The following is a 24,327-nucleotide window of genomic DNA, read 5'->3' as shown; positions in this document are numbered from 1 at the left end:
ACAATAATGAAAACCAGCTTGAATGAATCCATTAATCCTTAAATTAGTACTTACCCCAATGCCCAAGAAAACATTGACAGCATTGGACCCCGTCACATTACCAATGGATGCATCTGCATACTGATCCTGGATAGCAGCTACCTTACTGGCAAAGGTATCTGTGCAAAGAAAGACAAGGAGACAGATTGAGTAAATCAAGGCTTGCTTCAAATTTTCTTTCATTACTTGCTTCTGACTGGACGCTTTGAAAGTTTGGCTAAACTTGAGTGGAAAGGGAATCCTCTTACTGTAGCATTTGGTTGTCTTCCCAGAGTTTAAAAAGACAAGATCGCCTGCAGAAAAAGGCTCTTCAATTGAATAATACTGAGGAGAAATTGCTTCAGAGATATTGGTAGCCTTTTACCTAAAAGGTGATAAGGGTTTTCCTTGTCATGTAATTATTATACACCTCTCTTTTAGGGTAGTTGGTCAAATCAAAAGCTTTAGGAAATCTGTAAAACAGGAACAAAAAACTTTTGCTGGTCCTTCAGCAAAATTTACATGATAATTTCTCCAACTTACATGCTTCTCTTTGAGGAATATAATAGTCAGAAAGTCATGAATGAAATTGTGTGATTGGCTAATTATGTTGGAATAACTTTAAAACAAAAGTCAAACTATGTGGTGTGAGCAGTAATGCCTCTAGTGTGTAATAGATTTAGTGACTCAAGTGAGCTCGGTGGGGACTTTGGCTTGGAAACTAAAGGGTCTCTGTATAATGTCCCGGTAGAGCCCAAAGTATCGAAATTGGTCTGGTTGCTTGAGAGATGCCAGTTCACTTCCTGAGTACTGGCGAGATTCCTTTGCGCAAAACATAGAACCCAAACTGCTTTGGGCGCAACCTGTGTGCAGACCCCTCAATCTGACACCTCTCCATTAATGCAAGTCCATAGGTCTTATTTGTGTCTGTGTGTAATTTGTAAGATGACAGGCGAACAATGAGAGTGTGTTGAAGTGATATTGGAAAGCTGTGGTTATCCGATGAACACAGCTGTTATCTCGTTTGAAAACCCTTGACAATGACAGCAGGAATTTATGAGTGATCATTCCAGAGAGCAGTAAATACAAAATGGATTAAGAAATAAACTTTGGGTCTTGTCTAAATCTTCTTTATAGAATTACTCCCAGAGTTTAGACAAGATTAAATAATCTGATTGTGGATATGACCCCTACCCTTTCACAACAATCAGATCTGTTATTGAACCACAACACTTTTGCCAAAGAAATAGAATGGTTAAAACAGATGTTGCCTTGGCAAAGTAACTTTGGTATGTCCTTCATAATACTAAATGTGCTATACAGTACATTGTGAAATAAGTATAATAGGCTGAATATTCTGAATATTTGGTATAAACAAATTCACACCTGGAGTTGAACACAGCCATTTGTGAGTTACACGAGAACAAGGTTACCCAAAAGGACCTTCTTGATAAATGCAGAACACTTATAATTATGAATACAGAACACTGTGTAAATCCTGTTTTCCACATTTAAACAGGGAACCTTAAATTAGAAACCAAATCTTTAATCCTGTTACACTGTCTGTCGCTGGCAGCCAGCACAGACCAGATTTGGTCCAAGATCAATAATTTACAAGGCTGAGTCTCAGTTTGCAGGGGCAAACAAATCTTGGCCTGACAACTAATCAGCATGACGCTGCTTAGTCCCCAAATGTTCCCCTGGTTTCATGCCTGCCAAGCTACAGCAGCTCCACAGGCATGGTCCTCCTAGCGGTACTGAAAGTGTTGAGACCTTGCCAAATCTCGACAATAGGCCCTTCGCTGAGAGCACAATGACTGAGCAAACAGCCAAGTGGTCAGTAAGCACTCTTTTCTCTCCATAATTTCCTTGCCATCTTCCCTTTGTTAGTTATTCATGTTATTTTTCTTTTCTCTGCCAGACATCGTCAGAAAACAACAATACAAATTGAAAGAGAAAAATCAAGGGTGGGAAGACGAAATAGAGAACATGAGTGGAGAAGGTTTTCTTAAATTGGCAGCCAAACTGGTGCTGGAAAAGATGATGATGGGTGTGGCAGACAAGGGTTATGGAGAAGAGAGGCAATGGGCCAAAGAAGAGTCGCGCAAAGATAAATCTCCTCGTACACCTTTCAGCTTCAAGGACAAGCCTGCTGAGAGTGTGCCTGTGTGTGTGTGTGTGTGTGTGTGTGTGTGCGTGTGTGTGTGTATTGAGGCTATTTTTGCATGCCGCTCTGCTTCTTCGCCTTAGTGTGTGTTTCTGTAAGTCTCATGCATGTACACAGTCTATGTGTATTAGTACCACCCGGTTCCAATCTAATGCCATGCCTCCACCAGCTGGTAGAGGCCTGTGCATGTGTGTGTTGTTCATCAATTGGTCTTTCAGAGCTTGTGCGCCCGATTGAGTGGGTGAGTGCGTGGGTGCCTGAATGTTAGGCCTTGGCATGTGTGTGTGCATGTGTGTGAAACAGGTTCCACTCTGCAGCTCCCTCTGAGAGTATTCATCCCTGGAGAGATATCTGCCCTTTTCGTCTGCCTGTCTGTCAATCAACCCGTCTCTCTCTCTCTCTCTCTCTCTCCGTCTGGCTCCTCTTCCACCACCTCGCCTTCCTCTCTCTTCTGTTCCCTCTTGCCTCTTAAAATGGAAGAACTCACTTGAGGGCATATATGTGCTCAAGGCAATCTGTCACTCTTTCTGCATGTGTACATTTTTGCCTGGTGGTGGGGATACAGCAAAGATAAAAAAGAAACCTTTAGGAATCATCTTCTTGGGGAATGAATACACACAGGAAAGTTGAAGGAGATCTGCAACTTAGCTCTTGGCGAGATCTTCACATTTTAAATTGTTGCACCGTGGAAAATATGTGCAGATATTGTAGCTGAAGGGGTACAAACATTTTTACAAATAATCTTCTTTTGAATGTGACAATGAATATATTCAAAAGACGTGTAAATGCAGCCTGATTAGGTTTGTTTGTGAGTAAGTGAAGACAAAAAAGCCAATCAATTTTTTTAATTTTTTTATCAAAGGTAGTTGGATCAATATGTGAATGCTGTATACCAGAACCAGAAAACAAGTTTTAAACATTGCCATCTTATCTTTCCTGTTTTATGTGCGTTTGCTCCAACATATGTAATGATGCTACACACAAATACTATTCATTTTCATTTAATTAATGATCATTTTTTCCCTGGTTCAGAAATTGTTCTCAACCTTGACAGGATTTTGCACTTTTCGTAAACGTATTTTATATCTTGTAAATCGACGAGGCTTAGAGGATTTGCCTGAATCCTAAACCATCTAAACCAACCACCGTTTTTTCCTCCACTTTATTATTCTCTTTTAAGAGCACAGCTGCTGATGTTTTTTCCCTTTCCTCTACTGTATGTTTGTATATGTGTGTGCCGGGGTGTAGTAGTGGAGGAGCTGTTCGTGAGTGCGCATGTGTGTTAGCCTGGGTAACTGTGATAAACAGGGTTAATCAGCATGCTACCAAAGCACAGTGTGTGTTTGGTAATAAGGCTGGGAGCCTAAGAAAGACTGAGGCACGTAGTTTCCATTCTGGTAGCTCTCTGCATTGTATGTAAGTGTGCATTTGTTGTAAAAGCAATGTGTAATGTGTGTGTGTATGTGCGGTGTATATTTGTGCGCATGTGTGTAAGTAGTATGTCATAAATCACTTTCACCCTTGAGCTCCCTAAATGGGCGGACAGAGACCACCTGAGCCAGACATGACAGATTGCCCTATGCTAATAGAACATGGTGGTCACAATATAGGTGTGTGTGTGTGCATGAGTGTGTGGCTGTATTTGTGTATATGTGCAAAGGTGCAAAACCTATTTCAGGCTTTAATATGCCCGTAGGGTGCATACATGTGGGTCTCTCGGTCGAAGTAATTACAGATGCTGAAGATGCCATTGTTTCTGCATGTAATACATCTAGATTTCAAGCATGTGCTGAATGTCCTGGTGTGTGTTCAGCGTGTGTTTGTGTGCAGTAGCAGGAGACAGAGGCCAAGGTTAAAGCATACTCAGCCAGCCGTTGCTGTCGTCGGTGGCTCTTCACATTTAGAGGATGATCCATGCCGCTGTCTGCAGACTGCACTATAACACTCTAACCAGCTCGCACATATAAAGACACACTGGAGAGACCGGGGCAGTCATTGTTAAATGTCCTTCAGTGGCACAGCAGGGAAAGTTTTAAGATGTGCATTATTTTGATTGTTTAGCAAGTCTGCCCTTGGAAGATCAATGAAACTTTTGGATTTGAGAAAGATTACAGCTAGCCTGTAGTTTTTCTTGTTACATGTAACACAAATTGTGCATTTAAAAAACGTTGTAATGAATATTTAATTTTATAACAATTTTAACAATTTGTGTTGCCTTCCACTGATTAGGTTGATTGCATCGTACTTGTTGAATACAAGAGCTTTACTTTAATGTGGCATTTCAGAAAACAGATTTTAATGCAGCAGGGACACTCTGTTAAAGTCCTGGGAGGACTAAAGCTTGAAGTAATAAAAACTGAAGCAATAGCAGAGAAAATGTCAGGTACTCCCTGAAGGGGATAATTGTTGAACAAAAATGTATTCCTAAATTGAAAGACCTTGGGGCTATTTAAGCTCATACAGGGTTTATGAAGCTAAATGTTGAATGTGTAAGAGAGAAAGGTCTGGCATTAAAACAAAATAGGAAAGGATATTTAACAATGATAAAACAGTGGACAAATTCTACACATAAATGACAACATGATGGATGTGTAAACAAATACACACACTCACCTGGTACAGAGGTTCCCAATGCAACAAATACTACGGCTGTGACTGAGTCTTTCAGGCCCACTGTGCAGCCAAAATGAGAAGCCAGGTCCCCTGAAATGATAAGAAAACAAAATCATCATCATAATATTATCTGTGTATGACAATTTGTCCAACGCTGCATGCCATTTATCCCCAAATGTCCCCAAAAACTGTACAACTAACATCAACATCCTTTATTAAATTTGCCTAAATGCAGTTATGTCACAATATCAAACTGTCCCCGTACCGATGACGGCTGTGAGAAGTCCGATCATGCAGATGGAGACTACGAAGCAGGCCCAGCCGTTCCAGTAGTCTGTTGGCGGGACGAAGGCGAACAGAACCTTCCAGAACACGGTGAGGAAGTGCATGACGTAGTCAAAACATGACGGCAGCTTCTCCTCCCCGCACTCCTCGTCATCATCATCCTCGCCTGAGGTGAACAAAGTAAGAGGAAAGAGAATAAGAGGATGGCAAGAGTTTGAAAGTCCTATACATCAATCAATCATCCAATCAATCATCCAATCAATCAATCAATCGTTCACTCTGTGTCCTTTCAATTATCTTCTTCCTCAATTGGAAAATGTGCTCATAAATTGTAGCATGTCTCAAACTGTTTGTAACTCATGACTTCCTCCTTCCCTTCTGTGCCGACATATCTTCTTCTTATTTGTGCATAAAGTTTTTAATACATTCAACTATAATGAATAATGCTTAATAGAAAAATAATCCTACAAATACATAAAATGTGTGATTGAAATTAGATATTCGCTTAATAATGAATGAACCAGACATGACTTCACTGCATACAATTAACCTCTTAAAGACGTTGTGATGAATACAAATGCTAAAAAAAAAAACAAAAAAAAAACTGTCTAAATCCTTTTTCAAGATGAGTATTTTATATCAAATCTAAATTTCTCCCTGCAGTGTTAGAGGACTTCAATGCCTTTTTGTAATTATTTCACACAAAAAGATCCACGATAGAATGGAAGAAAATCTTGATTTTTAGTTCCATCCTACAAGATGTAGAGCTTGTTTTCATGTAATATCGTAGTTTTAAACCACAGGGTTTTTTTTAAGCATTGCTGTATGAAAAACATCTCAGGCTTAATTGGATCTCTAAAAGGACATTTTTGGAAAAATCTTTTCCTTATCTCATTAAATACAAGATGCAAGCAGCATTTCTAGTAGATGGAATAGGATTTTGAGTTTGCATGGAAAAATGTTGAAATCAGAGGTTTAGATGAGCCAAACTAGCAGTAGCACATGCCTTATTTTAAAATATGTCATGTTGGGTTTAATGCATGAATGTGTCGCCCTTAAACGTGTCATATGATATAATAAAAGAAGACATCATCTTTTATAAAGTCAAGTCAACACTTTAAGCTGGCTTTGCTTAATCTATCACTACAATTGTGTCAAAATGAGATGTGCAGTTTCCACAAATGTAGCGTTGCTGTTGGCACTGCTTCCTGGCCTTCCCTCGTGCACATAATGTTGCAAGACAGCCAGATATTTCCGTCATTAAGCAAAAGTCACGAACCAGATCCTATGTGCAATTACTTTAAATTAGCATGGGTTAACACAACGATAAATGTACTGTGATAGAGCCAATCGTTTCCTAAAGGGGTCATGTACCTTGTTTAATATAATTAAAAATAAATGCTTCCTTTTCAGGGTGAGCACTTGGAACAAATCAAATCATGAACTACAAATGAACAGTGCAAGGTCAGTGTAGAGAGCAATGGCCTCATGGTTTGGACACACAAACACACACAGACTTGGTAATAAATTATAAAACAAGACTCTCTACCTGAGTTATGTCATTTGTTCTGTTTACGCCCTTCCCTCCCACACAGTCCCTACTTGCTTTTGTTCCTGTAACAGGGAGTTTTGATTTTGGGGTGCCCACATATGGGAAAATGACAATGTTGGGTCACCCAAAGAGAAAGTAGTGTGTCCAAGGAGATGAAAAGAGGTTCAGATCAGATGACACATCTTGGGGCTAAAACTGTAAGCTAACCAGTGTCAATGCCTTAATGTAAATATTGTATCATCGAATGGTCCCTGTGGTACCATATAGTTTTGACTCATGCCAAATCCTGCACCACTTTTGACCTCACTGTTTTATATTTAGATGTAGCTTTTTGTTAAAACTCAAATGGTCTGTAAGTGAAAGGCAGTTGTATCAGATGATTTGTAGTTACTCACTTCTACCACATTCAACCATTGATAAGCAACTTAACAAGGAGTATAGATGACAGCAGTGTTTTTTTTAAAGTGGGGCCTTTATGTACAACTCACTATTTGTAAAAAAGGCTGATAATTAGTGTATTGGACCTCTTGCATATAGCCAAGACCACAATCTTACAAAAAGTAAGTATAACAAAAGGATTCGCCAAGTTAAATTCCAATCCACGTCATCTTATTTTTGAAATAATAATGCCAGACGGAGGAAAAGACAGCTAATCAATGAGCTTACAACTGAGAGTTTTTAGGACGGTCCTCAAGCATTGGGTATAGATTGACACAGTCCAGGGTAAGGGGAGTTGTGATCCTATCTAAGCCATCAAACCTATTGACCTAAAACAGGTGTTTTAAGAGCATCAATAGAACAATAAATTGTTTGCATGCTTTTGTTGCAACAAGGGGATAGTGTCAGACAATCAACAGAATTACACGTTGTGTAACGTTATTTAATTTAATTAAAAAAAAAAAAAAAAATTTAATATTATGTACTTTTCTCATCCCGATGGGGCATTGAACTTTCACTCTGTTATTTTGAGACACACTTCACCCACACAGAAGCCGGAAAGCACAAACAGGACCTTTACACCTGCATTAATGGAGAGATGTCAGAGTGAGGGGACTGCAAAGGGACTGGCGGCCTGAGTAGGTGGTGTTCAGTGCCTTGCTCAGTGGCTCCTCAGCAGTACTCAGGAAGGAAACTAACACCCCTCAAGCAAGCAGTCCCAAATTCCACCCTCTGTATGTAAATAAAGAACAACTATGAGGACGTTGATGCCTGTTGTGCAACAGAGGTTCTGACTGTAGGTAAACTGAAATTCTGTGTTATTGGTTAGAATATACAGATCAAGCATTAAACATTTTCTTTTGGGATCATTCAGTTTTTCCACATTTTGCAGGCTCCACAGTACATCTATATTCATGTCTCTGATGACTCTGACACATGTCTCTCTCAAACTCTGTCTTTTTTATTGTATTTCTATTGTTCATCGTCTATGTCTCCCTGACATGCACACTCCCTTCTCAGCTCAATTCTTTATTTCCATGCTCAGTTAGGTCCCATACTGATAAAGTGGTTATCCAAGAGTAATTCTTTCTTTTTCTCCCCAACTCTGTCTTACACACTCTTTCCATCCTCGGTCACATTTTGCTGATAGAGCTTCTATATAATTACATTTTCTCTGTTACCCTCTCGCTTCATGCCTCTAAATCTACCTCATCCCTCTACAACCTTCTGTCACTCTCTAAATGTCACTGACACACTCCTCACTCCAGTTTGTGTGTGTGTGTGTCTATGTCTGTGTGTGTGTGTGTGTGTGTGTGTGTGTGTTTGTGTGTGTGTGTTTGTGTGTGAGATTAGAGATTTGTGTTATACCCTCTCAGAAGAAGAAGAAAAATAGTAAATGCTAATGTAACTTACACCAAAACCTGAACAAACACAGATAAAGACTAAAACTATATCTCTCACTCTCCCAGTGATTTTGCATGTGTGTTTTCCCTTGCTGTTCACTGAGCGTGCCCAGAAGGTGCGTTCTCATTGGTTATAAGAGATCAAGAGATGTGGACTGCAGCTCATCCCTTACTTGCGCTCGCCAAGTGAGGAGTGTGGCTGTATGCTTTAGAATATATAGTCTGCGCTCAGGGGAATGTTCAAATCAGTCATACACACACACACACACACACATAAACACACATTTCTAGTCTCACACACACACACACAGAGAAAATGGTCTGACAAGTTCCTGTGCAGAAAAACACTGAGTTCCTCTGAAAAACTCCTTCAATCACTTTCCTTAACAGAAGAAGACAGAGATGGAAGAATTCATGTCAGGCTGTGTGTCTTCTAGGCAAAAATATGCTCAAGCTTAAACACAAACAAAAAAGACACATACTGCTTAGAATGAGAAAACAGTGTAAGCACTGAGGAATGCTTGGCTTGTATAAGGGCTAAAATATATATATTCAGATGAAGCAAAGTCTCTTATTTTCAGTGTTTCACATGAACACCTACCGCCTATATGCACTCTTCTCTTTGAGTATGGGCATGTAGACATATAGTAAGTCTATAAATTACACATACACACACTGTGGAGCAGGTGATGAATAACACTGTGTGGACTCAGTAATTAGAGGGCAGTGGAGTGTGTGGAGAGGCTTCACATCAATCTCTTTCTCATTCTTTCACTTTTCTTCCTCAATCTCTGTCTCTCTAGCACTTGATTTCCTTTTTTTATAGATTTTTTTTTCCTCTTTATCTTGTTGTCCTTTCGTTTGTGGCTGCTCTCTCAAGACAGTATATTTCAACAGGAAGTTATTCTCCAAACAAGGTTGTTGTGCGATTAAACTGCTGGAATCAATTAATACCTACTGTATAAGCTTAATATATAACAACCGCTACTTGGACTTGTACTGATAAAAACTGGACAAATAAATTGTCCACCAAGGCAAATCTTGACTTTCGGTCCTGAGAATAAAAACATCCATAGGCCATAAACCCCCCCCCCCCACAATAAGCAACAACGCACAACCTCACAATTTAATTTGATAAGTTTAACATATAATCTATTTTAATGCAATGTGCCATGTTGTTTGTTGTCTTTAACTTTAGCCTAAAAAACAACCCATATGAATGTTTTCTGATTTTGTCATTGGAAGGAAAATATCTATCTGTTTGATTTTACCAATCCCAAAATGAAAGTTGGTGGGATGAGCAACTGTCTTCTGTGTCAAAGCTGCATGCTTTTAATTTCAAACCATCAGCCCCAGTTCTCCCCCTAATGACATGGATCAGATCAGACAATCGACCTGATGGGAGGGACTCTTTGTAGAGGACAAATAATACAGCATCTGTGAGGCCTCATTAAATTAATTTTATTTTGCTTCTCTGGTTTGACTGAAGTTTTCAAGAGTTTCATTTCAGGTGGATGCTGATACTGTCTGCTACTGCTAGAAATCCTATTAACCCTTCCAAGTAGGGCGGCAGTAGCTCAGTCTGCAGGGACTTGGTTTGGGAAGTGGAGGGTCACCAGTTTAAGTCCCGGTGCGGACCAAATCTGGAAGTTGGTCTGGTAGCTGGAGAGGTGCCAGATTACTTCCTGAGCAAGGCACCAAACCACCAGCCCAGGAGTGCCAGCTGTGGGCAGCTCCGTCACTCTGACATCTCTCCATTAGTGCATGTCCATAGGATCCAGTTTATGCATGTGTATGTTTCAGCCTATGTGTGTTGCATGATTAACAGAGTGTAAAAACAGAATTTCCCCTTGCAGGGATCAATAAAGTAAATCTTAATCTTAAATAGGGTTACTCCTGGCTACGAAATAAGGCAAAAGCCAAAATACCAAACTTCTTAGGCCTTGTTAAGCCTCAGAGTAGGCAGTAAGTCAAAGGGATACATCATGGTTGCTTACCTTCTTATGTACCATTTACAAGTTTGAGAACTTCTAATATGTGTTCTGTGACCTTAAAAACAGATCTTTATGACTCTGTACACAGCTTTATACATGGCATTGTAAAAAAGACGACACGCAAGCCAACACACTCCCCATTCTCTAAACTGACTAGAAAGTAACATTTCAGTGCCCATCTTTATCGTAAACCATGACTGGAAAAAAATGTGTCTTAGACGTTGGGAATATCGCTGTTCCTTCATTTTAGCAAATCAACATTAGTCTAGTCATGAAAGTCTGCAGGCTGAGATTAGTAGGTCTCAAACTTTTTACCTGCCTTGTCCGGGGAGGACACACATATTGTGTAGTCTGTTCCTGGTCCGCTAAACACTGCTGTCATTTTGCACAAAACAAGAACAGTTTTCTCTTGTGTCTGTTACAATGTGTTCACTTCAGGAAATGATTTCTTCTCAGCCTGTAGGGACAGGGAGGATGATCACAGCCACCAGTTATAGCCTCGTCCCTTATGTACATATAAGAGAAAATACTGCAAAGAGAACTCAAAGTCCTTCATGCTCTTGAAGAACAACATGTAAGCGATAATAAATGCATCAAGGAATTCAGTATCACAACCATCCAGCTGCTCACCAAATGGCACCTTGGCAGGCTTGTCACATAGTGTATGTGCACACAAACACAAACACACACACACACACACACACACACACACACACACAAACACACACACACACACACACACACACACACGGTGTCTCTCTGTGTTAGCTTATCTGGGAGAAATTCTCCATTAGCCACGCGGCAAACACAAAAAAACATACACACAAGGGAAAACAGGTCAGTGTTCACACACAACAACAGCACACTGACATTTCAGGAAGGCTTTAATGGTTGGCTAAATGCAGGTTTCCTGCTTTGAGATGAATGTCATGGTCTCTGCATCATTTGTGTGTGTGTGTGTGTGTGTGTGTACATATGTGTATGTCAGTGTTTGGGCCAAAATGATGCTATGATGTGATGACCCAAAGGTTCAATCTTGGCCGCAGCAGCCAGAACACAAGACCGGCCTGTCGGCAGCAGCCTTCTCGCCGCTATATTTATATTTTTTTCGCCATTATCAGCTTTCTCCATAGAGCCTGTTAGCATAGCTTCCAAGCAATATGGCGGATGTTAAATTTTGATTCTGGGAGTGAGTTCCCACCCACTGATCTGTGATAGGTCTGTAGCTTCAGTGGTCGAAAATATGAGGAACTAGCGTTGTAGTTTCACCCCGCTAACCGCAACAGCTTCAAGTGACGCAATATGACGATATTTGCGTCACTGGAAGCACCTTTTCAGACCTTTCCAGTCTCAGGGGGAAATGAGGGCTGGATGCACGACCATTCAAAAATACTACCAGTTTACTACTGATACAATGCTTAATGCAAATGGTTGAAGTATCCCTTTAATGAGCTGTTAAAGAGGTAAGCAACAAGATACTTTATGATGTCAAAAGATTTAAATATCAAGATTTAAATCCATCACTTCAGTCTGATGGTATGGGATAAGAGAGTCTTTAGGTCTTTGGTCAAGAGGGTGGACTACGGGTTCTTTAAATGGATTCAATCTTGATTTGGATCTTAAACGTTTGAGAGGAGATAAACGAGAGTTAGGCAGGGTGATAAAGCGAGGGACGCTCAGAAATGGTGCCAAAAAGAGGAGAGGAGATGAGATTAGACAACACTAGCTTATCAGCGTGTATCAAATCCACCACTGTATCAGAAACAGCTTCTCACTCTGGACCTGTTCAAACACTGGAACCAGCAGTGTGTGTGTGTGTTTGAGAGGATCAGTGGACCAAGTTACAGCATGTCTCAATTTGGGCTTATTCTGCAAGTGTGTGTATATTTTTGTACTTGCGTGTGGGCTATATGTGTGCTCACGTTGTAAAAGCTGTGATTCATCCATATGGTTTTCAAGAAAAACAGAGCAAGAACGCTTAGAACAGATGTGTTGATTTTGTAAATATATTTTTTTGGAAAGAAATGAATTGTCCCCCAAGCTACTCAATTCTTCCTTCGTATTTCCATTTCTTATCTTCATTAATGAGAGTAGTTGGGTCTATTAAGCATACTTTCCTACATTTTTGTTGTAAGGATGATTTTTGATCATCTGTAAAAAAAACATCCCTTTATTTCCTTCATTTATTGTTTTTTTCTCATTTGGTCCTGTTTCCTCATTCTGGCTCTCTTTGCTTCCTTTTTTTCCTGTCTTTTTCCCTTTCCATAATTCAGATAAGACAGCTGAGTAAATCTCCTTTTATCTTAGCTGCAACTTAACCTTTCTATTACCCTCTCCTATCAGCGTTCTTCTTCTCTTATCTCCAGCGACCCACCCACCTATCCACCCGTCAATTAATCCATCAATGAGGAGAAAAAAAACTCACATCCAAGTCCAGAGTAAATGAAAGAGGGAGGCCGCTGGGCATGCTTCAGGAAAAACCACACCATCCAAGACATTTGGTTTAAATGCAATCACTGGTTTAGGGCATATTGTGTAAAATAAAGTGTTGATCAGTTTCAGCCAACATAGGTCCGTTACTCAGAGCATAGCAGGGGAGAGCAATCAACCCCAGAGTAGAGCAGGTGACCCCGGCCTGGTCTTATGCCACTGCCTCATCCCCCTACCATGGGCTCCACACATTTGTATTCCACGGGAGAAATAATGAATCTTTGACCTTCCTGCTCTGTATGGTAAGTGAGTGGGGGAAGCATGGAGGGAGAGTGTGGTAGGAATGGAAACCTGGAGGTGCAGTAAATTGGGTAAAGAGAAAGACATAAAAAAAGGTGGAGAGGAATATGGTGCTTTAGTGAAACATGAATCCACATAGGCATTGAGTTCACCTTTAACTTTGCTGATTTAAATCTAAGAAGATAAGCCGAGAAGACATAATTCATGGTAAATTAAACGTACGTGACTGTTCGTTATATAAAGGCTTAGTGTGCACTCTGATCAAAATCCCTACTCGAGCTAAGCACAGTTGGTCTGAAATCTAATTTCATGGTTTATGTTCTGCAGTTTAAAAAAAAGATTAAAGATGCAAATATAAGAATTACACGTACACAAAATAAACTTCTACTTAATACGGATACAGGTTGGTAACGAGCAGCACTTATTATACTGTTCTCCACCCTTTATCAGCTTCACAACAACAACACTTCCTCATTACATGACATGACACTGAACTAATCGGAAGGGATCAATCCGACCTCCATTCACCAAACAAGCATTTGAAATGTTGTTTTCTTCTCCTCGAGGACAGATGTGACAAATTGGCATCATGATGTAATTATCTCGGCAAACGTAATTCTTTATACTTGTGTGAAAATGGTAAAGAAATTGGTTTCTTTTTCCGGGCTCTTATTGCTAAAGTGAGCCTAGTGTACTGTTGAACTGAGGCTCACCAGATGAACGGCGCTGCTCTGGGATGTTATGGACCAAGAAATGATGTGTTTTATGTTGCAGGGAGACACACCGCACAGAGTAGAATAGAAGTTCAGTCTGGAAGATGTGCTAACCACTGGCTTTACCGGGATAACTGAGAATTTCAGAGCCATTCCCAGAAGCATGTATCATCTATCAGACAGATGATAGATGATGATTGCTGATGAGTTCCATGATTGGCTTGAAGCAAACTGGAACATTTCAGACAAAGTAAATTCAAACATGTAAATAATCTTGTAAACTTGCTGTACAAATATTGTTAATATTTTATCTAAATTGAATCTAATACAAGCAACAAGTTAATATTCAAAGATAATATTTGTTGAGAAATAACAATGTTCTAACTCGTTGGGTGTTAATAAGTCTAGTTTTATATGGTATGATCCACACAACAGGTGGTAATAATAATTAAGGTAATTGATTTCTAATAAATCCTTTCCCAGCTTGAACAAAGTTTCTAATGCCACTTTATCTTTGTTTAGTCCTTAATATGTTCTGTAATTCAGTACTACACAGTACTAGTATTTTCATAAATCAATTAATATAGTTTATTGTATCAACACCTTTCTTTAACTCCCTCAGCATGCACCAGGTTTTTCTTTGAGCTTCATTATATTCTCTCCACTTCCTCTGTGCTTTTATTCTCATTATTAGAAGTAATGTATTTTTTCCCTAATCAGCTGTTCTGCAGCTGGACGACTGTTTACCCAATCAGCAGTCATTTTGATCTGCCAGCGTCCAATCAGCTCTCAAACACTTTGAAGTCCCACAATTCAATCAGCTTCTGATTTGGCTTGTACACTACGTGTGTCTGTTGTGTGTACTTGTGTGTGCTAGCGTTGTGCAACAGTGACCTATTAAAGTGTACAAGCCCATGATGGTGAAACTGTGCAAATCTCTCTTTTAACAGCCCTCTGTTCAACGCACAGGCAGGCACACACACACACACACACACACACACACACACACACACACACACACACACACACACACACACACACACACACACACACACACACACACACACACACACACACACACACAAATCACTCTGTCAGCCTAGACAAGCTAATCCCAGATAAGAGAGTGAAGACAGGCCTTTTCATTAATAGCATCAGCTCACCAACAAAGGCAGGCTGACAGGCTGGCTAACTAAAGCACAAACATCTTAAACACACAACCACCCACACAGGATGAAGTTATTTGAAGGAACTAAAGTGATTGAACAGGCTATGGAAACAAACAATGCTTAAATAGAAACCTTTGTCAAAGACAGCAGCGACAAGCAAATCTATTTTTTTTTATACCTCAAACAATGCATTAATAGCCATCCACCATATTCTCACAGTGGACATGTTGCCATGGAAATATGAACTATTATCTGCTGTATTTTTATTAACAGGAAACACCAAAATCAAATCAAGTAGATAAAGAAATGCCTCTAAATGAATTGTGATTATTTTTTTCTTTGAGATTTGAACTGTAGGCTAAGAAGTGTTTGACGTAACTAAAGCTTCAATTCCGGAGCAGAATTATAAAACTTTACTCTACAACAGTCCATTTTCTTCAACTACTCCAGCCAGATGTTCAGCAGTCTAGATGAAATAAGTTCATCTTAAATACACAAAAGAGAGTATAGGCTATACAAAATCTTAGCCACTTTCTGTCAAGTAAATAAGGCAGCAGCCAAACAGCTAGCTTAGTATAGCTTAGCTTAGTGCAAAACTAACAGAAGGGGAAACATTAGCTCTTAAATGTACAATATGTTGTCGTTTTAAGCGAGGGTATTTGCTGGACTCTCCATTGGTCAGTTGCTTGACAACTTAATGCTAATGCAGGAAGTTACTGTAACCATCCCGAAAGTAGAAGATTTGTTTGTTCTTTCAGAGGTTGAGCCATTTCCACCTGCAGGCTTTTCACTAAGCTACTCTAAAAGGTAGCTCTCAGTACACTAGGCTATATATCTTTGTGCACTTCTCTAAGCTTTTCAAAAAAGATGTTGAACTTTTCCTTCAAGTGACAGCTACTATACTTCATGGTTTGTCTTGGATCATTCCGGTTTTAGAGGAGTCCTATCAATGTATAAAACAATAAAGGTTATGTTCAGCTTTTCAACATTCACGCGTAGCTAAAATGTTGTCAGTGCGCCATCGAGGCTGATGCACACAAGCAAGAGACAAAAGTGATATGCTGGGTTACCCAAGTTTACTTACTGTAAGCTTTATATGATGCTCTTAATGTAATGAAATGTAAAAATAACACAGAAAGTGTTACATGACGACATGAACATTTGGCACTCAAACCCACAGAAACTTGGACGATAACAGTGAACTCAAAAAAGAGAGGTTGAAGGTAGATTGTCGTTGTTTTCTTGATGGGCGGATTCTGAAGTAAGTATGTAATGAGAACTGCCTGCTTATAAAAAAAAATATTTTTCATTTTCTCTTTTTCTATTCATGTGCTGCAGTAATGTTGTCCAGCCTCCAGAGGGCAAGTTGCCACTACAAAGCATTGGATTGTGAAGATTCTGCAGTGTATCACACAAGATGCCTCTCTTTCCACTTTTCTATACTTTCTACGACCGGTCCCCTCTCGTCTCTCTCTCTTTAACTGACTCACTTGTTGCATGGTTAAATTCCATCTTCCATTTTCCACGACTACTCCTACTTTGTCCATTTTGTCTGCGCATTGAATTTCTCTTGCATTGCACTGTCTTTGCCCCTTAGCATGTGTTTCTCAATTGCCTTTTCACACTAGATGCACACGCACACACACACACACACACACACACACGCACACTCTCTCTCTGTCCAAACAAATCTCTGTATTATACATGGTCTCTCTCTCACAGCAGGCTTCCTTATTTCAAACTGTTCGCATTCATGCTCTTTTTCTCCCTCTTCATGGCACATTAACATCACTGTGAAACCTGAACTCGACAATGGAAAGATATACGATAAATATTCCCTCAGTTTTCTTAAAGCCTTGTTCCCACAGAAACACCCACATAGAAACACACACATAGAAACACACCCTTATTCTTCTGTCATCACGGAGGCTGAAACCCACACACACAAACACAACTGCTTCAACAATTGCCCTCATCATTATCTCCCATCTGGTCAGTGTTTGTGTGCCCAAACCATCAAACCAGGCCAGTCCACTTTCCAGTAACCATTAAAAATCATCAACACACAGACGCACAAACACACACACAGTCACGCACACACTAGACTCAATGGGACCATGAAATCACCTCATTAAAAACACACTCGGCCAATATTTGATGCAATCGGCACATTCAACATGAGATTTCTGATAGTTTTGTTTATATGAATTGTTAGATCACACAACACAGCAGACCACATGGAACCCAAAGACTATAAAAGTGCAGCTGTTACAAAGTGGAAAGACTTCATATGCCACACACTCTCACGCCGACATTTCTGCCTTTTGAAACGACATCATATGACTCCAGTGAAATTCAAGGTGTAACGCCTGAACTATTAAACTAATAAACAGACACACACTCAGCACACGGACACACACACACACACACACACACACACCAACTCACACACAAGTCTTCAGGGGCCTTACCTGCGCTCACAGTGATGGCCTCAATGAACTGGTCCCTCCAGCTGTTGGTTCCTACCAGCAGAGCCAGGTTGGTCTTCTTTATCAGCTTATCCACTGTGTTCTGTGAAGGAGAGAGAAATAATAATGGTCAGATAGGAGACAAAATACCATTTCATAAAACAACTAATATGTGTGAAAATGACACCTGTACTTTTGAGAAAAATGGGCACAACTTATGCAATGTAACATTGACATGGACACAAAATGAGTTTTACCCTGCTGAATGGTATTGAAAAATACCAAATGCACAACATTTTCACTTGAAACAAACCATCACCTTTAGTGTCACATTTATAATCTGTACCATCTTAGTCCAACTCCTCAGTAACTGTCTAACACACAGGCGAGGTTTAGAGGTTAGGAACAAATGTTACCAATAACTCATCTGCATATTATAAAAAAAAAAAATATGACGCAACAGTTCATGCTACTTCAAACTTCTCCTCCTGGTTATGTTTTCAACAGCTTCCTTCCTTTGTTTTCTTCCTTGTCTCCTTCATTCCTAGTATTCAGAGTATCTTTTTTTTTTTTCCAAAAGAAGAATCTATGACACAATGAGAGAACACACATAACACACATGCCTCCTTGCACAAAGTCACACACACATTACACACTAATTATCGCAGCAGTGGGAATTGCTCGCTCCTTTTTCTCAGCACTTCAGAGGGAAACAGGGATGCTAATTGTGTTGGATGGAGCTTAGGGGTGTAAATAGTGCCTCACTGCTGCTGTGGACACACACTCATACACACACATAACCAGCTTTACTCCACCTATTGTGTGTGAAGTGCTCATCTTACCGTACACAGCGAGGTTTTGTAATAATGTTTCTCTGATTCTGTGGTACTCTTGAATTATTATTATTATTATTTTTTTTATCTTCCTTGGCTGCTTTGTCTTTTCAGCCCTCAGATCTTCACTTGAAGTGGACTGAAACACATGCTCTGTACACATCTGTGAGTGTGTTTCTGCAGATGTGGAACCCTTATGGCGGATGAGTATCAAACTCTAACCAGCTTGTTGCACTATTAACCAGACCTGAAAGCAACAAATGGTTAGCCATCTTGCATTATATCTCATTTTATTCTCTCCCTCTCTGTCTTTCTCCCTCTCATCACTGACATTTGAAGTGATGTCTCTTAAAACAAACACTTACCACTTACAAGCTAATTTATTCAAATTTCAATAAGATATTAGAACACATGTATGATGGTTTATAAAAAAAGCCAAATATTTCAATAATCTCATAAATGACAAGACATTCAATGAATAATAATACGAGAAAATTGGGGTTTTGTGTTGACAATTGCGAAGCTGTTCAGTATATTTTTCCTAAAGCAAATCCGCCATTGTTGCCAAAAATCGAGCAGCCAAATTACCCCTTGTACTCTATTATTCTCCCATAATGTGATGTAAGAAAAGAAAGTCATGAACCCTGTATTTTGTCCCATGTGTGACAATCTGCTGTTAGATAAGAGTGTATTTAAATCAGTCAGACGCCTTCTAAACTGTCAAAGTGATTCTGTTTAAAAATTATGTTTCTTGAAAAACTATAGCTTCCTGTCGAGAGGCGAGCTATTACTGGGTGTTATTAACCGTCCGTCTGGAGTGAGTGTGTGGGTTGAGAGGCAAAAGAGAACATGTATTAGTAAAGAAACAAACACACAAACACACACACACAAAATGCAACATGGATGGTAATTACATCTTCGCTTATCCTAAGAGTCTGTGTGGGAGAAGGAGAGCAAGGACAGGACAGGTACACTGATTATGCGATTATACCATATGTATCAGGAAAGGTGTGTGAGTGTGTGTGAGTGTAAGAGGGAGTTGCTTTTGTGTTGTTTCTGTGTGCACCATTGTTTTTAATTTCAACACTGAAGCGACCACACAATTAAAACTAATTACAGAATGAGTCACAGTTGAATGTTCTTTAATTTCAGCTACATCTCTATTCTCAGCAGTGATTAAGAGGGTTAACTGTTGTGATTCAACTGTCTTGAAAGGAATTACGTTTGTGTGGTTAAATAATCCCATTGTGTAAGGCTAGGTGTGAGACATGCAGTTATGTATTTATTTATTTATTTTTTTTGTTGGGGTTGGGGAATTTGGTATAAAACAACAACAGGATTAAGTGTTCATCATCTCCACAGTTCACTAATTGGGGTTGTCACATTTTATAATTGTGTGTAGGGATGCTCAAATTAGCTGTGCTTAAGTTGTCTCCATCAAAGAAGAAACTGGAAACAATTAAAATGATTGGGAAGTTTTTTTTTGTCTGTTTAACATAGTGTTTGGCAAAGAAAGACTACAAAGTGCCAAAATACATCTCTGGATTCATTTATCTCCAATCAACCAAATACTGCATCTCCATGTTTCTCTCCATTTGCCTCCGCTGTTTCTCTGCCAACATGATGCAAGAGCAACTGCGTCGATTAGGCCTGAGTCATTCATTAAGCAGGTCATCCATTAGTACCAGGGTTGGTTATTCGATCAGCAGCTCCTCCTGTCCGTGATTACACTGAGGTGTTATGACTGTGAATAGGCGAACAAGGCCAAATTTCTTGGTCCCTTACCTTGAACTCATATGATTCCTCTATGATGACCTCCAGTTTGACGTGGTCTCCCAGCATGGGACGTCCCATCTCAGCGATACGCCTTTCTTCATCATCTTTTCCTGCCAGCGGCTCTTCTTCCTCCTCAGCCTCCTTCTGTTGTTCCTCTGAAAACACAACAAGAAGACAACCAAATGCAGAGTTAGAGATGGACTGCAGCAAAAAAGCCTGGCAGCAATACTTTGGACTTTTTTTTGTCTCCAGAAAACTCAACAGAGAATAAACACGTCATTAAAAGTCAATAAAAAAGACACACAGATTAAAACATATAAAATAGTATTATCAGGTTTTTAATAATTTGGAAAATGATAGGACAAAATTCCTACAGGACCTTTAACCAGTGAAGGTATAATTGGGTAGTAAAATGGTAAATTATGAATGGACTACGACTGTATATTGGACAAAATTATTTAAAACCCCCATGACATCTTTAACCAATCCCTGTCTCTCTCTTTTGAAAGGCACAACCCCCACCTCTCTCCCCGTCTCTTCTTCACCCTTTTCCCTGATGGAATATGTCAGTAATTTAGATTCTGTCAAGACTGTAGAGCTTGAACTCTCTGCTGGCATCAAAGAGAGAGAGGCAGAGAGAGAGAGAGAGAGAGAGAGAGGAAGAAATACAAAAAAAAGGGTGAAAAGAGAGAAAGGCTATGATCAAATGTCTATGGAGGGAACAGTTTTCCATGCTATTGCCATCCATTAGTGTGCAGTGCATTGTGGGTCTGAATCAGCTCATTGGTTATTAGTTCCACTCCGTTTAGTTACAGCAAGGACCTATAGGAGGTCAGTCACACTTACATATGCATGCAAAATTTCTGCCAGGAGTGTTTTCATCAAACTTTGACTCAATCATAATTGAGAAGCATTCATGAGGTACGAGAGCTGTAGGCAAGGAGGGCAGCAGCAGCAGCAGCAGCAGTATCTCAGGAACATAAAAGCTGCCTGCAGCAACACTAACCTGCAGTAGCCGTCACATTTTTAAAGTTAAAGTAAATCCAATATTAGATTTCATGTTTCATTTAAACTTCTCTGATGACCCTTAATAAAGAGTAATCTTTATTACAGTAGTTCGGCCACTGCTGAAAGGCTGCCTAATGCTAGTTCAACCATACATTGACAACGCAAAATCCACGGCTTATTTATCTACTCAGCCAGATACATTGTATCTGGCAAATGGCTTCATCTTACATCTTTTTGACATGCTGCTAAAGCTGCTATTTTAACATTTGATCATTGAAGCAGCTGCTACACACCACAACAGACAAAGTCTGAGACAACCCCACTGACTTTATGTTGATATTATTATCTGGCTTAAACATCTGGCTTAACATTCATTATTGTATTGTTTATAAATTCATCCATATGGTTAAAGGTGTAAATTAGCTTGTTCTTGTTTGGCTTGAGTTGCACTACTTTTGAATGTTATACCAGAAAATTTGAATCAAAACAAATGTATTGTAATACAATTCCTAGGGCTTGCAGTTTTGTAAATATAATTTGATTTGTGTTTTGCTTGCAGGTTATACTGTATAGGCATGGCATTCAAATTCCCTTTAATCAATGTTCATGTTTTAAACAATCAATGAGCGCTCTGCTCTGTTAAGGGAGTAAAACTGAAAAATTGAAATGTACGAGGAGAGATTGAAGTTTAGCAATTAAGATGAAGGTGATACAGTTTCATTACTCATTACTTATCGACAGGGTTGAATGCACTCATTATAATAAAATGGCCTTGAACCAGCATTTTCTACTACTGTGCCCAGATCATGCTCATTGTTGCAAATCTGTGTTTAAACTGAGTACCTGATCTTCTAAAAATGATACATATTTTTGAAGTGTTTTTCTCTGAAAATCACTTCAAAGTCTAATCGTTATGTCACATCCCCTTCATGGTTTTCCTTTAGTTAAATCCATTTCACAGATATTTAGCTTACACTCACCTGCATATAAACACACAGCATTACAAACTATCAAATGTTGATTTCATTAACTTAATTAACAACCGACACTAAATGTGGTATATTGGATGAACATGACCTAGCAGTATCTTTTTTTACCTTGTTGCTGTGCTTGGACTAGCAATGCTGTGAGTGAGTGAGTGTGTGTGTGCGTGTGTGTGTGTGTGTGTGTGAATGGACCTGACAGAGGTTGAGTGTTTCGGGGTAAGATGCTGCTTCCTGTCAGAGCTGCTGTCTGAACCATTTATCATTTTGATATTTCTCCCCTCTGGTGTCTTTCTCTCTGCTCTTCTCTGCTCACTTCACTTCAACTCAACTGAATGTGATTTACAGAGTACACACAACACGAATAACTTTACTCTGGGAATCACTGCAAAATAATATCTAGATTTCTCTTCAGACCAGGCCCAATTCTTCTAGTGTTACTTCTATTAACAGGCAGAAGAAATACATTGTAGGACAAAATCTGTCCCCAAAAAAGCTTTCCTTTTGTTACATAACTTTTTCTAACACCATCCCCGTCTTTCTTAATCTTTATTTTCCCTTAATCTACCTTCCATCGTCTCATCCTCTTTGCTTCTCAGTATCAAAGCCACTAATTTGTATTCCTCATTCTTTCTCAGCCTTTCTCTCTAACTCCTTCTCTCCTCTGTCCTGATATAGTTTCTGTTTGAATGAGCTTCAGTGTGAACTGCAAGCAAAGAGCAAAGTACTTATTCAGTTTCCAACCTTGGTAACAAAGCTGTCAATTTAATACTGCTGCCATGGTATTTTCACTGTGAACTGATGCGTCAATGCGTGACTATTGGTGACATCTATCAGCGGTGTCACAAGTTTCTCTCAAGTTTAAGAGCAGTGCTTATAATCTACTTTGCATGTCACCACCTCTAAAAGAGGATTAGAATGTATTTTTCATGAACTTTCAAGTTTGTTCACCTTTAATGAGAACCTTCAATGTAAAACCTTCAAATATCCTTACCCTCTTCCTGACGAGGAAAAACTTCACTTAACGCCGCTACATTTGAAATAGCTTTGTCATTCTTTTTCTTTCTGTTTTTGTGTTGTATTCATTTAGGATCAAATACCATATGCACAGTATAAACAGCTAAAAATACTCCTGGAATGCGTCTTCATTCAATCTTAATGCTTTGTTGTATTTCTATCATGTTGGAAATATACTTGCTTTTTAACCTTGGGCTAGAATCCACAGTTGGCTGTATCATGAACATAACTGTTCACGACTGTTCAAGCTTGGCTTTGCCCTGTGTGTTACTAGATGATACCTCTAGAGGGCACCATGGAGCTCAAGTCGTATACAACTACTGGATTTACGGGAAACAACAGATACAGCGACACTCCAGGAGGTTACTCTTGGGTTAACTCTGACATCAGAACGAACAAAATAGTAACATGAATAACCGATAGTAGCATCAGATCAGATCAGGTGACTCAGCATTCCAACTCTATTTATCCAACATGTCTGTGCACCTACATGACGGTCCCAGACTTCTTTCTATTTAGTTTTGCTGGTTTCCACATCAACTTCAAAAACAGAACTTAACTGTTAGCCAGCTAGTTTGACAGGCATGTCTGTCGCTGTACAGTGGCAATGACACATCATACAGATGTGGCTAATTACAGACTCTGTATTGACACTATAACATCTCCTCTGCCTCTATACTGCCCCTACAGTTCATGTACGTACTGCATCTTGCGGCTGTGTTACATACGTTTTTAAGTTGTGGACAGCCAATGCTCCAACAAATGGATAGCATGCAGGGCAGTCATCATAGACATGTGAACACACAGCCTAAAAGCAAATATATCTGCAGCCGTAGACAAGTGGTTTAAGATCATTCATATGGTTGAGTCTTTGATAAAATCATAACAAAGCAAATTAATGCGCCGCAGAGGAAAGGGATCTTCCCTGAACTCTTGCTATGGGAGGAACTTAAGTGTCCCATTTGATATTCTGATCTGAAAGCGGCTGCCTGCAGCTCAACAAAAGCTGTAACAATAAGAATAAGTGATATATGACTCATTAACACACATTATACACTCATTAACAACTGCTTGTCAGATGGCTATTTGTTTGTCAAGTCAGCAACAACTGACATTTTTACATTGACATCCATGTCATGCAGTGATTGGTCCATGATACA

At 39.5% G+C, this 24,327-nt stretch overlaps 1 protein-coding gene across 2 annotated transcripts in view; it reads right to left on the bottom strand.

Annotated features, from left to right (window-relative positions):
- slc8a1b (solute carrier family 8 member 1b) overlaps nucleotides 1-24,327 on the bottom strand; it is a 138,119-nt gene that overhangs the window by 6,997 nt on the left and 106,795 nt on the right. For both annotated transcript variants that reach the window (XM_061040203.1, XM_061040201.1), the window contains exons 6-10: nucleotides 20,169-20,314; nucleotides 17,554-17,653; nucleotides 5,064-5,249; nucleotides 4,799-4,888; nucleotides 55-158 (exon numbers count right to left, since the gene is read on the bottom strand). In XM_061040203.1, the coding sequence (XP_060896186.1) occupies nucleotides 55-158; nucleotides 4,799-4,888; nucleotides 5,064-5,249; nucleotides 17,554-17,653; nucleotides 20,169-20,314 (626 nt within the window). The remainder of the gene's footprint in view (nucleotides 1-54; nucleotides 159-4,798; nucleotides 4,889-5,063; nucleotides 5,250-17,553; nucleotides 17,654-20,168; nucleotides 20,315-24,327) is intronic.

The sequence above is a fragment of the Labrus mixtus genome, chromosome 6 (assembly GCF_963584025.1).
Source record: "Labrus mixtus chromosome 6, fLabMix1.1, whole genome shotgun sequence".
Taxonomy (NCBI): Eukaryota; Metazoa; Chordata; class Actinopteri; order Labriformes; family Labridae; genus Labrus; species Labrus mixtus.
This window is presented reverse-complemented; position numbering and strand designations above follow the sequence as displayed.